General features: G+C 35.4%; 1 protein-coding gene across 1 annotated transcript in view; it reads right to left on the reverse strand.

The window, feature by feature from the left end:
- lmf1 (lipase maturation factor 1) overlaps positions 1–15,000 on the reverse strand; it is a 67,234-nt gene that overhangs the window by 46,017 nt on the left and 6,217 nt on the right. The window contains exons 3-5 of the mRNA XM_056244628.1: positions 14,787–14,797; positions 8,091–8,239; positions 36–101 (exon numbers count right to left, since the gene is read on the reverse strand). Of these exons, the coding sequence (XP_056100603.1) occupies positions 36–101; positions 8,091–8,239; positions 14,787–14,797 (226 nt within the window). The remainder of the gene's footprint in view (positions 1–35; positions 102–8,090; positions 8,240–14,786; positions 14,798–15,000) is intronic.

Here is a 15,000-nt window from a genome sequence, read left to right on the forward strand (position 1 = left end):
GAAGCAAAAGAGAGATCAGAGAAATGCGAGCGCACCTCATAATGATAGTCCATGCATGTGAGATCCATCCAGCACCGGTCGCCTCGAATCTTGATCAAACCCTGGAGACGTGCAGAGGAACACACACATAAGGACAACGCAACCAAAACACATCTACAAGATCATATCTCAAAAGTTACAGCAATCTATGGCGTTTAGCTCGTATGATATTTAAAGTTATATACTGCAAATGACTCTTTCTGTTCACATTTGCACATTTGAAACAATCCTTATGCATTCAAAAAGACAAACTTAACAATTACTTACTGTATATTGATAGACAATAAACAATCTACAATAACACTTTACATCCCAGCCTGATATATTAAATAATTGTATGGCTCATATTGTATGATATAGTGGAGGGGACTCAAACTGAGCAAAAAATATGAAATTTGCTGCAGATGCTGATATTTATATGGACAAAAAAGTGATGAAATTATGAATCTTGTAATGTAAATCAATGAGATTTTATAACAGTAAAGCAGATACTGACATAAAATGCATATAAATATCAATATCTGCCAATAATAGTAGTAAGATGATATTTAAACACTTAGTTTTATGATCAAAGCTCTGTAGTTTTAAAACATGCAATAATGCAATACACTGATGACTGAGAGATGAAGAAATAAACCTGATCATCATATTTAATATTAGTAATATTTAAACTGCACTGAAGCAGGTTTACTTGATTATCATACATGATTTATTAGAAAAATCATGAGTACAGGAGACATAAGAGTAAAATAAATACAGAATTGTTCATTTTAGTTGAACTGTCCCTTTAAGAACTACATCATGAATGCAAAGAAAAGCCGAGCAATCTTCCTCTGCCCATCAGATGTATTAATGCTGGCAGATTTAAACATTTTAACTGCGGACAGCTGTTTCTCTAAACCTGCGGTGATCGGGATCTCTCTGTACCAGTTCAACCAGCAAATCCAAACACATGTAGCATTTAGTGCGGGATCCATGTGGGAAGAACAGTCTGAAGCGTTCACATCCCAGGAGGAGAAACCACTGCATCAGGAACTCTCTCTGCTTATCAAGTGCATTCTTGCATTTATGTCATTAAGGATAATGCAATAAGGAACCCTGGAATGAGTATTCGCTTCCTAAAATGCGGCTAATGTGAAAATGAGCGACTCCCGCCCGCATCCCACGATCAGCTGGCCAATAAATAAAGCCAGCGTTAAGAGCTCTGCTTTAATGACAGCCATTCACAGCTTACATGCTATTCACTTATTTGTCTAAATTACACGTGAATTAGATTAAAATCACTTTAACATGGTAAGTCGATCCCAGTCGTAAGGGAATCAGTCGTTTATTCCCATTTATACGAGCCATTTTGCCTTTTAAACTGCTGTGTTTGCAGGATCTAATAATGATAACTGAGATTAAACGTGCAACAATTAAACTGGTTCATTTATACACTATTCATTTGAGCTTAGTGGTACTCATATATGCTTAAAAATTAAATACTGAAATTTTCTCTGTATGCAATATGACATTTAAAATGACAAGCTGCATAATAAAAGTGACTATTTTGGTTTCTAAATGTCTGGTTTCATCATTGGTTCAGCTCAACACTGAAATATACTTCTGAATCAGGGTTATTAAACCATACAAAACATGTGACTTGAAATAAAATGAATGTTAACCATAATAAATGCACAAAAACTTATTTTATTTCAGCTAGTTGCCTAGGCAGCATTTCTTAGTTTCATTTAGTTTAACGATGTACTAAAATAACTTCTTATATATATATTTAAAATGTCAAAAACATCCAAGAAAATTACTAAAACTTTTTAAATTAAAACGATACAGGAAAATATTACAATAAACACTAATTTAAAATATTAATACAACTGTAATAGTATCTGAATGATACTAAAATTACACTGTTTTGAATGCAATGGATTATTAAAAGAAGCGATTGTACACTTATAACAGTATAGCAGCAGATACTGACGTAAAATGCATATAAATATCAATATCTGCCAATAATATGTCTTAGTGAGATGATGTTTTATGATCAACGCTCATAGTTTTAAAACATATAATGCAATGCAATACAATGATGATTTAGATACAAATTTTGTCTCCAAATTCATCCTCTTTAAATCATCGCCGTTGAAGCAAAATAAAATTAGCAAAAATTAAAATCAAAATCGGTCAACCACAGACAAAATGCAAATCTAATGAAGAATATGTTGCATGCAGCAACTTCAATCCCTCATAAAAACAACCCAAAAAAATTGGAAAAAATTCGACCCAAAACTTTGAATATAAATCCAGGTAATTAATGTCAGTCATGCATGAGACCAAGGTTACTGTACGAAACCAAAGCCCGCAGGTGCACGTGACGGGAGTTTGACCAGACGTTCTGCATGCTATCAGATGGGCGCTCGCTTACAGTTTAAATCAAAAAGTCATTCACTTCTGTTCACTGCAAATCACTTGAATAAAAGTTTAGCTGACAGGAGACAGAGAGAGTTGCTCTTGCCCAAGCCTGACACAGCCGTGAGGAACGCCAGAAGCTCTCGCCAACCAGCCCGAAGAGGAAATGTCCAACACACACACACACGAACACACACACATACACACACACACACATATACACACACACACACACACACACACATGAACACACACACACACACAGACACACACACACACACACACACACACACACACACACAGGAGGCACATTTGGGTTAACTAAAGCAACGTTCAATAACTCTTCCAAAACTGTGTTTTATGTAATCCATGCATGAAAAATAATAACCAAATGCACCTAGAGGAAAGAGGAAATGTCCAACACACACACATATGCACACACACACATGAACACACACACGAACACGCACATATACGCACACACACACACACACACACACACACACACACACACACACACACGAACACGCACATGCATGCACGCACACACACACGCACACACACACACACACATATGCACACACAAGCACACACACACACGAACACGCACATGCATGCACGCACACACACACACACACACACACACACATATGCACACACACACACACACACACACACACACACACATATGCACACACAAGCACACACACACACGAACACGCACATGCACGCACGCACACACACACACACACACACACACACAGGAGGCACATTTGGGTTAACTAAAGCAACGTTCAATGTCTCTTCCAAAACTGTGTTTTATGTAATCCATGCATGAAAAATAATAACCAAATGCACCTAGAGGAAAGAGGAAATGTCCAACACACACACACACATACACACGAACACGCACATGCACGCACACACACTCATACATATGCACACACACACACACACACACATGCATGCACGCACACACACACACACGAGGCACATTTGGGTTAACTAAAGCAACGTTCAATGTCTCTTCCAAAACTGTGTTTTATGTAATCCGTGCATGAAAAATAATAACCAAATGCACCTAAAACATATTCTGGACCAAATCTGGGATGTGTTTCCCATATGTACAGTACAACACACTAAAAATGCTTTTGAGTCAAATATGGACAAACGCAAACGTTGTGTTAAAAATGGAATTTAAAAATTTAACCCAATGTCTGGGTTTGTCCATATTTGACCCAAAATTGGGTTAAAACAACCCAGCACTTTTTTAGAGTGAATGATGGAACTCGCTGATGAACTATAACTACTGTAGTATGAAGCATCGCTGGAGAAACTAACCAATCACGACTCTCCAGTCACTGAAACCGCAGTCACATGGTCACACCGCTGTCGTGTATATGTATAATGCTTCATATTTACAAATTAATCGCCCCATGGATATTAGATTCATCCAACATCACCATAAACATATGTTCAACATTAAGTGCCTTTCATTTACAAACTCATTTCCAATAAAACAATAATAATACATGCAACAACAGCAATAACAACATTTGACCTTAATTCAATATTTAAGTGCAGTTCAAAATGTTATGTGAGCTGCCCAGACCATAATGCGATCTGCTTAAGTGTGTGAAGAATAAATGTGGTTTATGAATGCTTCATTTAATGCACTTCAGTGTAATAGTGAAGTCGAGAATGACTAAACGGTCAAAAATGTGAAACCCCATTCACCAGCCGTTTGACTTCTGTGATGTGGAATCATTTTTTATTCCTTCTTATTCTCATTCATTCACAATCATAAGACTGAAAAGTGAGAGTTTTAAACCAGAATGGCCCAGACCAACTATTTCTAAAAAAAAAAATTGTATCAAAAAACATCAGAACTTAATGCTGTCATTATTTATTACTTATTATAATGGACTTACTATTATACTATGGACTTAATGGAGTTTTTTTTTCTTTCTATCCATTCAATGGATGTCAATGGTGACCAAATCTGTTGGTTTCCCGTCACTCATCAAATGTACTTTAATGTAATGTTTCATTTACTCATCAAATGTATTCTTTTGTGTTGTGAAAGAAAGTCATGCAGGTTTAGACAAGTAAAAGATGACCATTTTCATTTCTGAAGGAACTATAAAGAAGATGGTTGACATTTGGCTAATTAGGGATGCTAAGGGTCCATTATTAAATTAAATTAAATTAAATTCGATTAAATTAAAAATAATGAATTTAAATTACAAATATTGTATTAAATTTAAAGGCTACTAAGGAGTAATAGTCGGGTTCCTAAAGTGAAAACTCGAATAATTCACACATTGGCTGACTTTAAACGGCTTCAGCATAAACTAAACTAAACTAAAATAAAATAAAATAAAATAAAATAAAATAAAATAAAATAAAATAAAATAAAATAAAATAAAATAATGGCTTCAGCATCCAATAAAATAAAATTAAATTAAATTAAATAAATAATAATAAAGTTATTTTAAAGTTATTAATATCTAACTATTTCAAATGTAAAGGAGATTAATTAGAGTAATTAGAGATTAACTGACAGGCATAACATCTCTAACAATGTTCTCCTGATCTGGTCTAGATTATCTGCACTATTTTAGTTGATTTAGTCTGCATTAACAACCTTATTTAGGTAGATGTATTAAGTGCATTTTGGCTTCAGCCGAATCTTCAAGGCGAAGGCTTATGAATATGAACAGATGGAGGGGAAAACGCTTAACGTGTCCAACACGAGTGGTTTGACTCCTGGTGGAATGTGTGAACTTCAGTCTCTAAGTGAAAGATTCCCGACAAACTCGAAGCAACTCAACAAAAATAACTCTCCAACAGATAATGCATGTGTGGAGTCGAGGGAACGGTGCGAACCGCGAGTCCCAAGCTCGAGTCTGAGGGATTCTTTGATGTGTGCTGAGAAACCTCCCTTGCTGAGAGAAGCGGGGGAAAAGAAGAAAAGAAATGATGGTGAACGACAGCTTGGCCACTGACTCGAGCCGAGACCTTGAGCAGAAAACATTCATGAACCGCTGGCGTTCGCTTCGGCGCTTCTCGGAAGAGAGAACAACTTGTGAAACGCTAAACAACACTTTGCTCGTTTTGGCGAGCGCAGCAAATTACTGTGAAGAGTTGGTGGTGCTAATGAAGGTTTTACCACAACACTTCTGATTTAACAGCACTGAGAAACAAGCACTTGGCGGATTAAAGCCTGAGCTTGTGTGACTGAACTCTGCAGATGAGAAAGAGGATCCAGCGTGCAAATACACAACTGCACTACTGGTCAAAATAATTATGTTTTTTATGTTTTTGAAAAAAGTCTCTTCTGCTCTCCAAGGCTGCATTTATTTAATCAAAAATGCAGTAAAATTGTGAAATATTATTGTAATGTAAATCAGCTGTTTTCTATGTGAATATACAGTAAAGTGTAATTTATTCCTGTGATCAAAGCTGTATTTTCAGCATCATTACTCCAGTCTTCAGTGTCACATGATCCTTCAGAAATCACTCTAATATGAGGATCTGATGCTCGAGAAACATTTATGATTATTATCAATGTTGAAAACAGTTCATATTTTTGTGGAAACCGTGATGCAATTTATTTTTCTGGATTCTTTGATGAATAGAAAGTTCAAAAGAACAGCATTTATTTGAAATAAATATCTTGTTATCGCATGATAAATGTCTTCAATGTCACACTTTTGATCAATTTAATGCATATTTGCTGAATAAAAGTAATAAATTCTTTTTTTTAATTAATATTCAACATTGATAATAATGAGAAATGTTTCTTGAGCATCAGATCCTCATATCAGAGTGATTTCTGAAGGATCATGTGACACTGAAGACTGGAGTAATGATGCTGAAAATACACAGGAATAAATTACACTTTACTGTATATTCACATAGAAAACAGCTGATTTACATTACAATAATATTTCACAATTTTACAGCATTTTTCAGCCTCGGGTGAGCAGGAGAGACTTCTTTTAAAAAAACTAAAATAATTTAATCCACTTCATATTAATAAATAATGTCTTGCTAATTGCAAACCAAACTAATCCATCACACACGCCACTAAACTAAAGCTACACATCATCAGACGTGCCGAACCCCGAGGAGGCGAGTGATCATCATTACTGTACTGTTAAACCCAGCGTTTGGTTTGGTTGATTCGGTTGTTTTATTCCTGGTGAGTCTGAGGGGAAACGGCCTCGGGGTTTTTACAGTTGTAAGCACTTACAGGCAATTATATTCCTGGCCTCGTTTAACCGAACGTGCAGCTCGCCTTCCCCATTCCTCCTCATTTACGGCGCTAATTGGAAAAACATTTTCATCTACATGGAAAACCTCGGTCCTCTGGCAGACAATAGTTATGAGCCGGTCGCAGAAGCCGTAAAAAACCCAGACAGAAGTCGTCTGACGGCGTGCTGCTTTTTTTTTTCCTCCTGAGACCCAGAAAAGTTTTGTGAATTTAGTATTTTCTCGTGTCATTACATTGCTTAGAGCATAGGGGGAAAAATATATATATATAATTTTTGAAAAAAAAAAAAATATTCATAAGTTATGTCCTCTGTAGAGGACACCAGGACTCAATTTTTAAACAATAAAAAGACATGAATAGGAAAATGAATAGGCAAAACCAACGGATTTTTTTTTTTTTTTAGGATTTTATATACCAAACTTTGTAAAAAGATGATTTTCAACTATATTATGAAAGATATAATAGAATGATTTGATATACCATTTTGCTTTATGCAATATGTGTGTATAATGGCCATAAGGGGGTTTTCCCATTTTATACAATGTATCTATGCATATTAATGTATCTATGCATATTAATGTGTTCTTGGGGAAATAGAAGCATAATAGGGGGAGTAGTAATTGGCAATATCTTCATAATAATATCTAATATTTCATAGGGATATTGAAATATAATCTCTTTCCCTATTCACTTGTTGTGTCTCCCAAAATGCATGATAAACATGATTTAAGTCCCGGTGTCCACTACAGTTTCACACAATTTTCAGAGTCAACTTAAAATAAAAAAGCATATTTCACTAAAAATATTAAATTCGGTGTGTCATAGACTAAATAAATTAGGGGACTTTGCATGATTTATTCAGGTAGATGAAAGAAATCAAGCCTAAACTACTCAAAAATATCATGTGTAATATTGTTAGTGTGTGTTTGTGTATGTGTGTGTGCGCGCGTGTGCTTGCATGCGTGTGTGTGAGTGTGTCTGTGATTGTGTGTGGGTGTGTGTGTGTGTGTGCGTGTCTGTGTGTGTATGTGTCTGTATGTGTGTGAGCGCGCTTGTGCTTGCGTGCGTGTGTGTGTGTGTGTGTGTCTGTATTTGTCTGTGTGTGTGTGTGTGTGTGTGTGTGTGTGCGCGTGTGTGTGCGCGCGTGCGTGCGTGTGTGTGTGTGTATGTGTGTGCGCGCGTGTGTGTGTGCGCTGTCCGTCTGTATCTGTCTGTGTCTGTGTGTGTGCGCATGTGCGTGCGTGCGTGTACGTGCCTTTGTGTGTGTGTGTACGTGTGTGTGCGAGTGTGTGCGCGCGTATGTGTGTGTGTGTGTGTGTGTGTACGTGTGTGTGCGAGTGTGTGCGAGTGTGTACGAGTGAGTACGGACCGCTCCCAGCATGATGCGGACGACGAGCCAGCGAAAGGTCCAGATGCTGATCAGTGAAGGCGGGCAGAGACGAGGCATCTGGGACAAACTCCACAGCGGACACAAGAAGATCCCGAGGAAACCTGTTTCCAGAAGCTGGCTTTCCCAACCTGAACACACACACACACACACACACACACACACACACACACACACACACACACACAATAATGATACACAAGATTCCTATGCCATGTTAGCAAGAGCTGCTTATGAAATCTGAATGATTCCACATGCTCAATTCCTCCCAAAATCTAATAAATCTGATATTCCAAGATTTCAGTTATGAGATCTGTTGTTTTTTTTATCATTGATTTTTTATCATAAGATTTCTTTATAAACTATTGTTCATTTGTTTGTTTGTTTTTCAGCAAAAAGTAAATATGCAACAATCAGGGTTATTATCGTTAACTAAAACCGTTAAAACATTTTCACTACGATACACACACACACACACACACCAGGGTTTTTCCTGCACTGAATTTTTTTTGGCAGCCACAAAAACATATTGACCCGCCAAAGCCTTATTGATCAGTTATTATGATTTATGAGTGATTTATGATGACTGCTACGCTTGTGACAGGGTTAACTATGGGAAGCCAATTCCTTACAAACACTGCAGCTCCGCCGACGTTTAAGAGTTTTTACCCTGTTGAAGATAAAGAAGATCAGTACGAAATGAATATATTTATTTTGCTTATTATCTTTAATATTGATACACGTAAACAGTAGTGTTGTCCGTCAATACTTTAAAGAAGTGAAAGAGAAAAAGCTGTTCAAAGCAGAAACTTTAATAATTTGTCAATATCGTTGTCGTCTTGAGGAGCACGCTAACCTCCTATATATATATATATATATATGAAATTAATATATATATGAAAACAGAAAATCTAAGAATAAAATATTATTCAAGATATTAAAGGGGTTAGTTGATTATGGTTTCACTTTTCTAACTTGAGTTAGTGTGTAATGTTGCTGTTTGAGCATAAACAACATCTGCAAGTTACAACGCTCAAAGTTCAAAGCAAAGGGAGATATTTACTTTTAAAGACTACAACAAACGGCTGGTAGGGACTACACACATTCCTCCCGGGTTAGTGACATCACAAACCCTAAAATTTACATAAACCCCGCCCCCTGGAACACGCAGTCCATGTTGAGAAGATCTGTGAGTTCAAGCTGTCGCATCCGTCTTTCACATGCAATACAGTACGCAACACAAATGCAATAACATGTCACTCTGTAGGCGTCCCACACCAGCGATTTATAGATTATCATCACAGAATATGCTAATCAATGACTAGAAGATAGTTAACTCCACATCAGCTGCATAAACTCATCATCTAACATTCAGAAATGTCCTGTTGGTTCTACATGTCGTCACTTCTTCCTGAGTCTCTCCATCTTTGTCTGACTCCGGTTTGAACATAAAAGGCTAAAAGTTTTTGAAATTTTCAGTGTGTGTGTATACGTGTGTGTGTACCTCACACACACTGAAAATTTCAAAAACTTTTAGCCTTTTATGTTCAAACCGGAGTCAGACAAAGATGGAGAGACTCAAGAAGCTCTTGAAGCTCCGCCCCCTGTGCCGGGAGCAGCAGCTCATTTGCATTTAAAGGGACAGACACAAAAACGGTGCGTTTTTGCTCACACTCACAAAGTGACAATTTTAACATGCTATATAAATATATGTGGGGTATTTAGAGCTAAAACTTCACACACACACTCTGGGGACATGAGAGAATTATTTTACATCTTGTGAAAAGGGCATTATACCACCCCTTTAACAAAAATGATAATAGTACTGTATATCAATGATACTAAAATAACATTGGCACAAGCAAAGAATAAAGAAGACCTGTTCACACCAAGAACGACAACGACAACTACAAAAATAGATTTGTTTATTATAAGCGCGCTACAGTTTTGTCTCCTGCTGCTTTAAATGCTCATTAAAGTCGGCGGATTCTGATTGGCTGTCAATGTTTTTATCGTTTACCAGCTGGGAAAAAATAATAATACTGACAGTGATTACAACAATATTGTGGTGTGGACTTCCCTATTGTCTTTGAATTAAAACGATTATTAACACTTTACAGTCGTGGTTGTCATCTTTAAAGCCTTTAAAACAAGTGGTATCTTTCAGTATAATAAAGAATAATTGGTAACACTTTACAATAAGGTTTAATAGTTAACACTACTTAATGTATTAACTAACATGAACTAACAATGAGCAATACAGTAGTTATTAATCTTTGGTAATAATAATCCAGCTGTTCATTGTTTGTTCATGTTAGTTCACAGTGCATTAACTAATGTTAACTAATACAACCTTTGATTTTAATAACGTATTAGTAAATGTTGAAATGAATATGAACTAAGATGAATTAATCCTGTAGAACTATTGTTTATTCATACTTCATGTTAACTAATGAACCTTATTGTAAAGTGTTAGCGAATGATCAAACCATGCTGTTTTAAAGAGTTTTATCTCTAAATGACTCCCACCTAAACTTCTCCTTAGAAAACCAATCCATGCTAAATCCTCAGAGAATGAGAGAGTGTCACAAATGAACAGGGAATGAAGTGTTTATAAAAGAGAGGTTTCATCTGGAATCGATGAGGTGCAATCACAGTGTTTCTAGGCAGAGTTTATGGCACAAATGCATCAACAGATTTTGGAGATGCTCACATGAATCTCTCCACAGAGAAGATGAGCGACAGAATCGCTCCGGTATCTCCGCACTATTTTTACACCCCCTAATCAGATTTCTAGGAACTTTTTTGGGGGTTTGGGAGTGAATAATTCATTACATCTGCAGCGCCGCTGATTGGATTTTGAGTCTTGGGATGAGAACAGAAGATTCTGCATATTTGAGATGTTCTCTTTGCACTTAATTCAGTTTACTCCTAACTGGACTCAACAGGAGTTATGAGACCTTTTTTTTGCATGTCACTCCTATCCAAATAAAATTAAAAGTTTAACACTCACACTAAAGTTACTGTTCATAAAAATGTGACAAAATGAAACTATGAGCTGTAAACACGATACGATCTGACATTCTCTTAGCCAGTGATACGATACCTCAAAAAGTTGCTGCAATATATGGAAACTTGTTTCCGGCACAGAATAAAAATTGTTTAAAGATATTTGCGACTTTTTATCTCACAATTGCAATCTCGCAATTCTGTCTTTATTTTTCAGAATTGCGAGATATAAAGTCAGAATTGTGAGATATAAAGTCAGAATTGCGAGATATAAAGTCAGAATTGCGAGATATAAAGTCAGAATTGCGAGATATAAAGTCAGAATTGTGAGATATAAAGTCAGAATTGTGAGATATAAAGTCAGAATTGCGAGATATAAAGTCAGAATTGCGAGATATAAAGTCAGAATTGCGAGATATAAAGTCAGAATTGCGAGATATAAAGTCAGAATTGCGAGATATAAAGTCAGAATTGCGAGATATAAAGTCAGAATTGTGATATATAAAGTCAGAATTGTGAGATATAAAGTCAGAATTGCGTGATATAAAGTCAGAATTGTGAGATATAAAGTCAGAATTGCGAGATATAAAGTCAGAATTGCGAGATATAAAGTCAGAATTGTGAGATATAAAGTCAGAATTGTGAGATATAAAGTCAGAATTGCGTGATATAAAGTAAGAATTGCGTGATATAAAGTCAGAATTGCGAGATATAAAGTCAGAATTGCGAGATATAAAGTCAGAATTGCGAGATATAAAGTCAGAATTGCGAGATATAAAGTCAGAATTGCGAGATATAAAGTCAGAATTGCGAGATATAAAGTCAGAATTGCGAGATATAAAGTCAGAATTGCGAGATATAAAGTCAGAATTGTGAGATATAAAGTCAGAATTGCGTGATATAAAGTCAGAATTGCGTGATATAAAGTCAGAATTGCGAAATATAAAGTCAGAATTTGCGAGATATAAAGTCAGAATTGCGTGATATAAAGTCAGAATTGCGTGATATAAAGTCAGAATTGCGTGATATAAAGTCAGAATTGCGAAATATAAAGTCAGAATTTGCGAAATATAAAGTCAGAATTGCGAAATATAAAGTCAGAATTTGTGAGATATAAAGTCAGAATTGCGAAATATAAAGTCAGAATTTGCGAGATATAAAGTCAGAATTGCGTGATATAAAGTCAGAATTGTGTGATATAAAGTCAGAATTGCGTGATATAAAGTCAGAATTGCGAAATATAAAGTCAGAATTTGCGAAATCTAAAGTCAGAATTGCGAAATATAAAGTCAGAATTTGCGAGATATAAAGTCAGAATTGCGAAATATAAAGTCAGAATTTGCGAGATATAAAGTCAGAATTGCGTGATATAAAGTCAGAATTGTGTGATATAAAGTCAGAATTGCGTGATATAAAGTCAGAATTGCGAAATATAAAGTCAGAATTTGCGAAATCTAAAGTCAGAATTGCGAAATATAAAGTCAGAATTTGCGAGATATAAAGTCAGAATTGCGAAATATAAAGTCAGAATTTGCGAGATATAAAGTCAGAATTGCGTGATATAAAGTCAGAATTGCGTGATATAAAGTCAGAATTGCGAAATATAAAGTCAGAATTGCGTGATATAAAGTCAGAATTGCGAAATATAAAGTCAGAATTTGCGAGATATAAAGTCAGAATTGCGTGATATAAAGTCAGAATTGCGTGATATAAAGTCAGAATTGCGAAATATAAAGTCAGAATTTGCGAGATATAAAGTCAGAATTGCGTGATATAAAGTCAGAATTGCGAAATATAAAGTCAGAATTGCGAGATATAAAGTCAGAATTGCGTGATATAAAGTCAGAATTGCGTGATATAAAGTCAGAATTGTGAGATATAAAGTCAGAATTGTGAGATATAAAGTCAGAATTGTGAGATATAAAGTCAGAATTGCGAGATATAAAGTCAGAATTGCGAGATATAAAGTCAGAATTGCGTGATATAAAGTCAGAATTGTGAGATATAAAGTCAGAATTGTGAGATATAAAGTCAGAATTGCGAGATATAAAGTCAGAATTGTGAGATATAAAGTCAGAATTGTGAGATATAAAGTCAGAATTGTGAAATATAAAGTCAGAATTGCGTGATATAAAGTCAGAATTGTGTGATATAAAGTCAGAATTGTGTGATATAAAGTCAGAATTGTGTGATATAAAGTCAGAATTGCGAAATATAGTCAGAATTTGCGAGATATAAAGTCAGAATTGCGTGATATAAAGTCAGAATTGCGTGATATAAAGTCAGAATTGCGAAATATAAAGTCAGAATTGCGAGATATAAAGTCAGAATTGCGAGATATAAAGTCAGAATTGCGAGATATAAAGTCAGAATTGTGTGATATAAAGTCAGAATTGTGTGATATAAAGTCAGAATTGCGAAATATAGTCAGAATTTGCGAGATATAAAGTCAGAATTGCGTGATATAAAGTCAGAATTGCGTGATATAAAGTCAGAATTGCGAAATATAAAGTCAGAATTGCGAGATATAAAGTCAGAATTGCGAGATATAACGTCAGAATTGTGAGATATAAAGTCAGAATTGCGAGATATAGTCAGAACATACTTTATTTCTCAAAAATGCATGTTTATATCTCGCAATTCTGACTTTATAACATGCAATTGCGAGATATAAACATGCATTTTTGAGAAATAAAGTCACAATTACCTTTTTTAATTTTTTTATTCTGTTTTAATGTCACAATTGACTTTATTTCACGCAATTCTGACTTTATATCTCGCAATTCTGACTTTATAACACACAATTCTGACTTTATATCTCGCAATTGCGTGTTATAAAGTCATAATTGCGAGATACAAACATGCCTTTTTGAGAAATAAAGTCAGAATTGTGAGATAAAAAGTCACAATTACCTTTTTTATTTTTTATTCTGTGACGAGCTTCCATAGCAAAATGATTACAATTAGCTTGGATTCAGATCAAGAGTACGTTTCTATTTTACACAACCAGTTCCATTTCAATTAACTCACAAATGCAACCTACATATATATAAACATACATACACGTATGATCGATGATGCATCAATTAATATTGATCAATTGACCATATTGATGTGACATCCCTGGTATGACTACTATTAAAAATGGATAAAGCTTTATAATCATCTGAAGGGCATTACAGTGGCATCACACTGTTACATGCACTTGGATTGATCCCTAAAATCAGGAACGGCTTTAAATGACAAAACTGGTGTATATAACACAAGAAATATTCAAATATAAATCAAAAAACATGTTCTTGTCTTCCATTCAACAATGGATCTAAATGAAAACCCGATTGGCCGATTGAGCCCATTTGTGGCTTTCTTGTTTATCTGGGGAATTTGGATTTTGGTGGGATGGAAGATTTCGAGTGGCCGATCACAGATGTGGTTAGTGGGATGAGGTAAAACACTGGGCTAACAGTTCAGATGAATCCGCTTCTAAGCCTCAATCGGTCACACTTGTGCAGATCCCAAATATAAACTCTAAACACCGAAGGGAACTCTGGGAGAAGAGGCTCTGGTTTACTCCTGACTTCCAATCATTCATGAAAACTCACATCCACGTGTTCTATGAGGACTTTGCTACTAGAAATCAAAGAGTGTGTGTGAGAGATGTTTACTCACCAAAAGAGTACCTGGAGGAAAGCAGGAAAAGAGAAACATATGAGATTAAATTCATTTTATAAGTATGGGAGCCTATTTTCATCACATTTCACACGAAAAAAACACACTTTGATAAATCATAACTCTTGAGTCATAATTATGAGATAAAAGTCTAAATTATGACAAAGTGTTAATTATGAGATAAAACTCAAAGTTATGACAAAGTCATAAGACT

Source organism: Rhinichthys klamathensis, unplaced genomic scaffold, assembly GCF_029890125.1.
Source record: "Rhinichthys klamathensis goyatoka isolate OS25496 unplaced genomic scaffold, OSU_Roscu_1.1 h1tg001033l_1, whole genome shotgun sequence".
Taxonomy (NCBI): domain Eukaryota; kingdom Metazoa; phylum Chordata; class Actinopteri; order Cypriniformes; family Leuciscidae; genus Rhinichthys; species Rhinichthys klamathensis.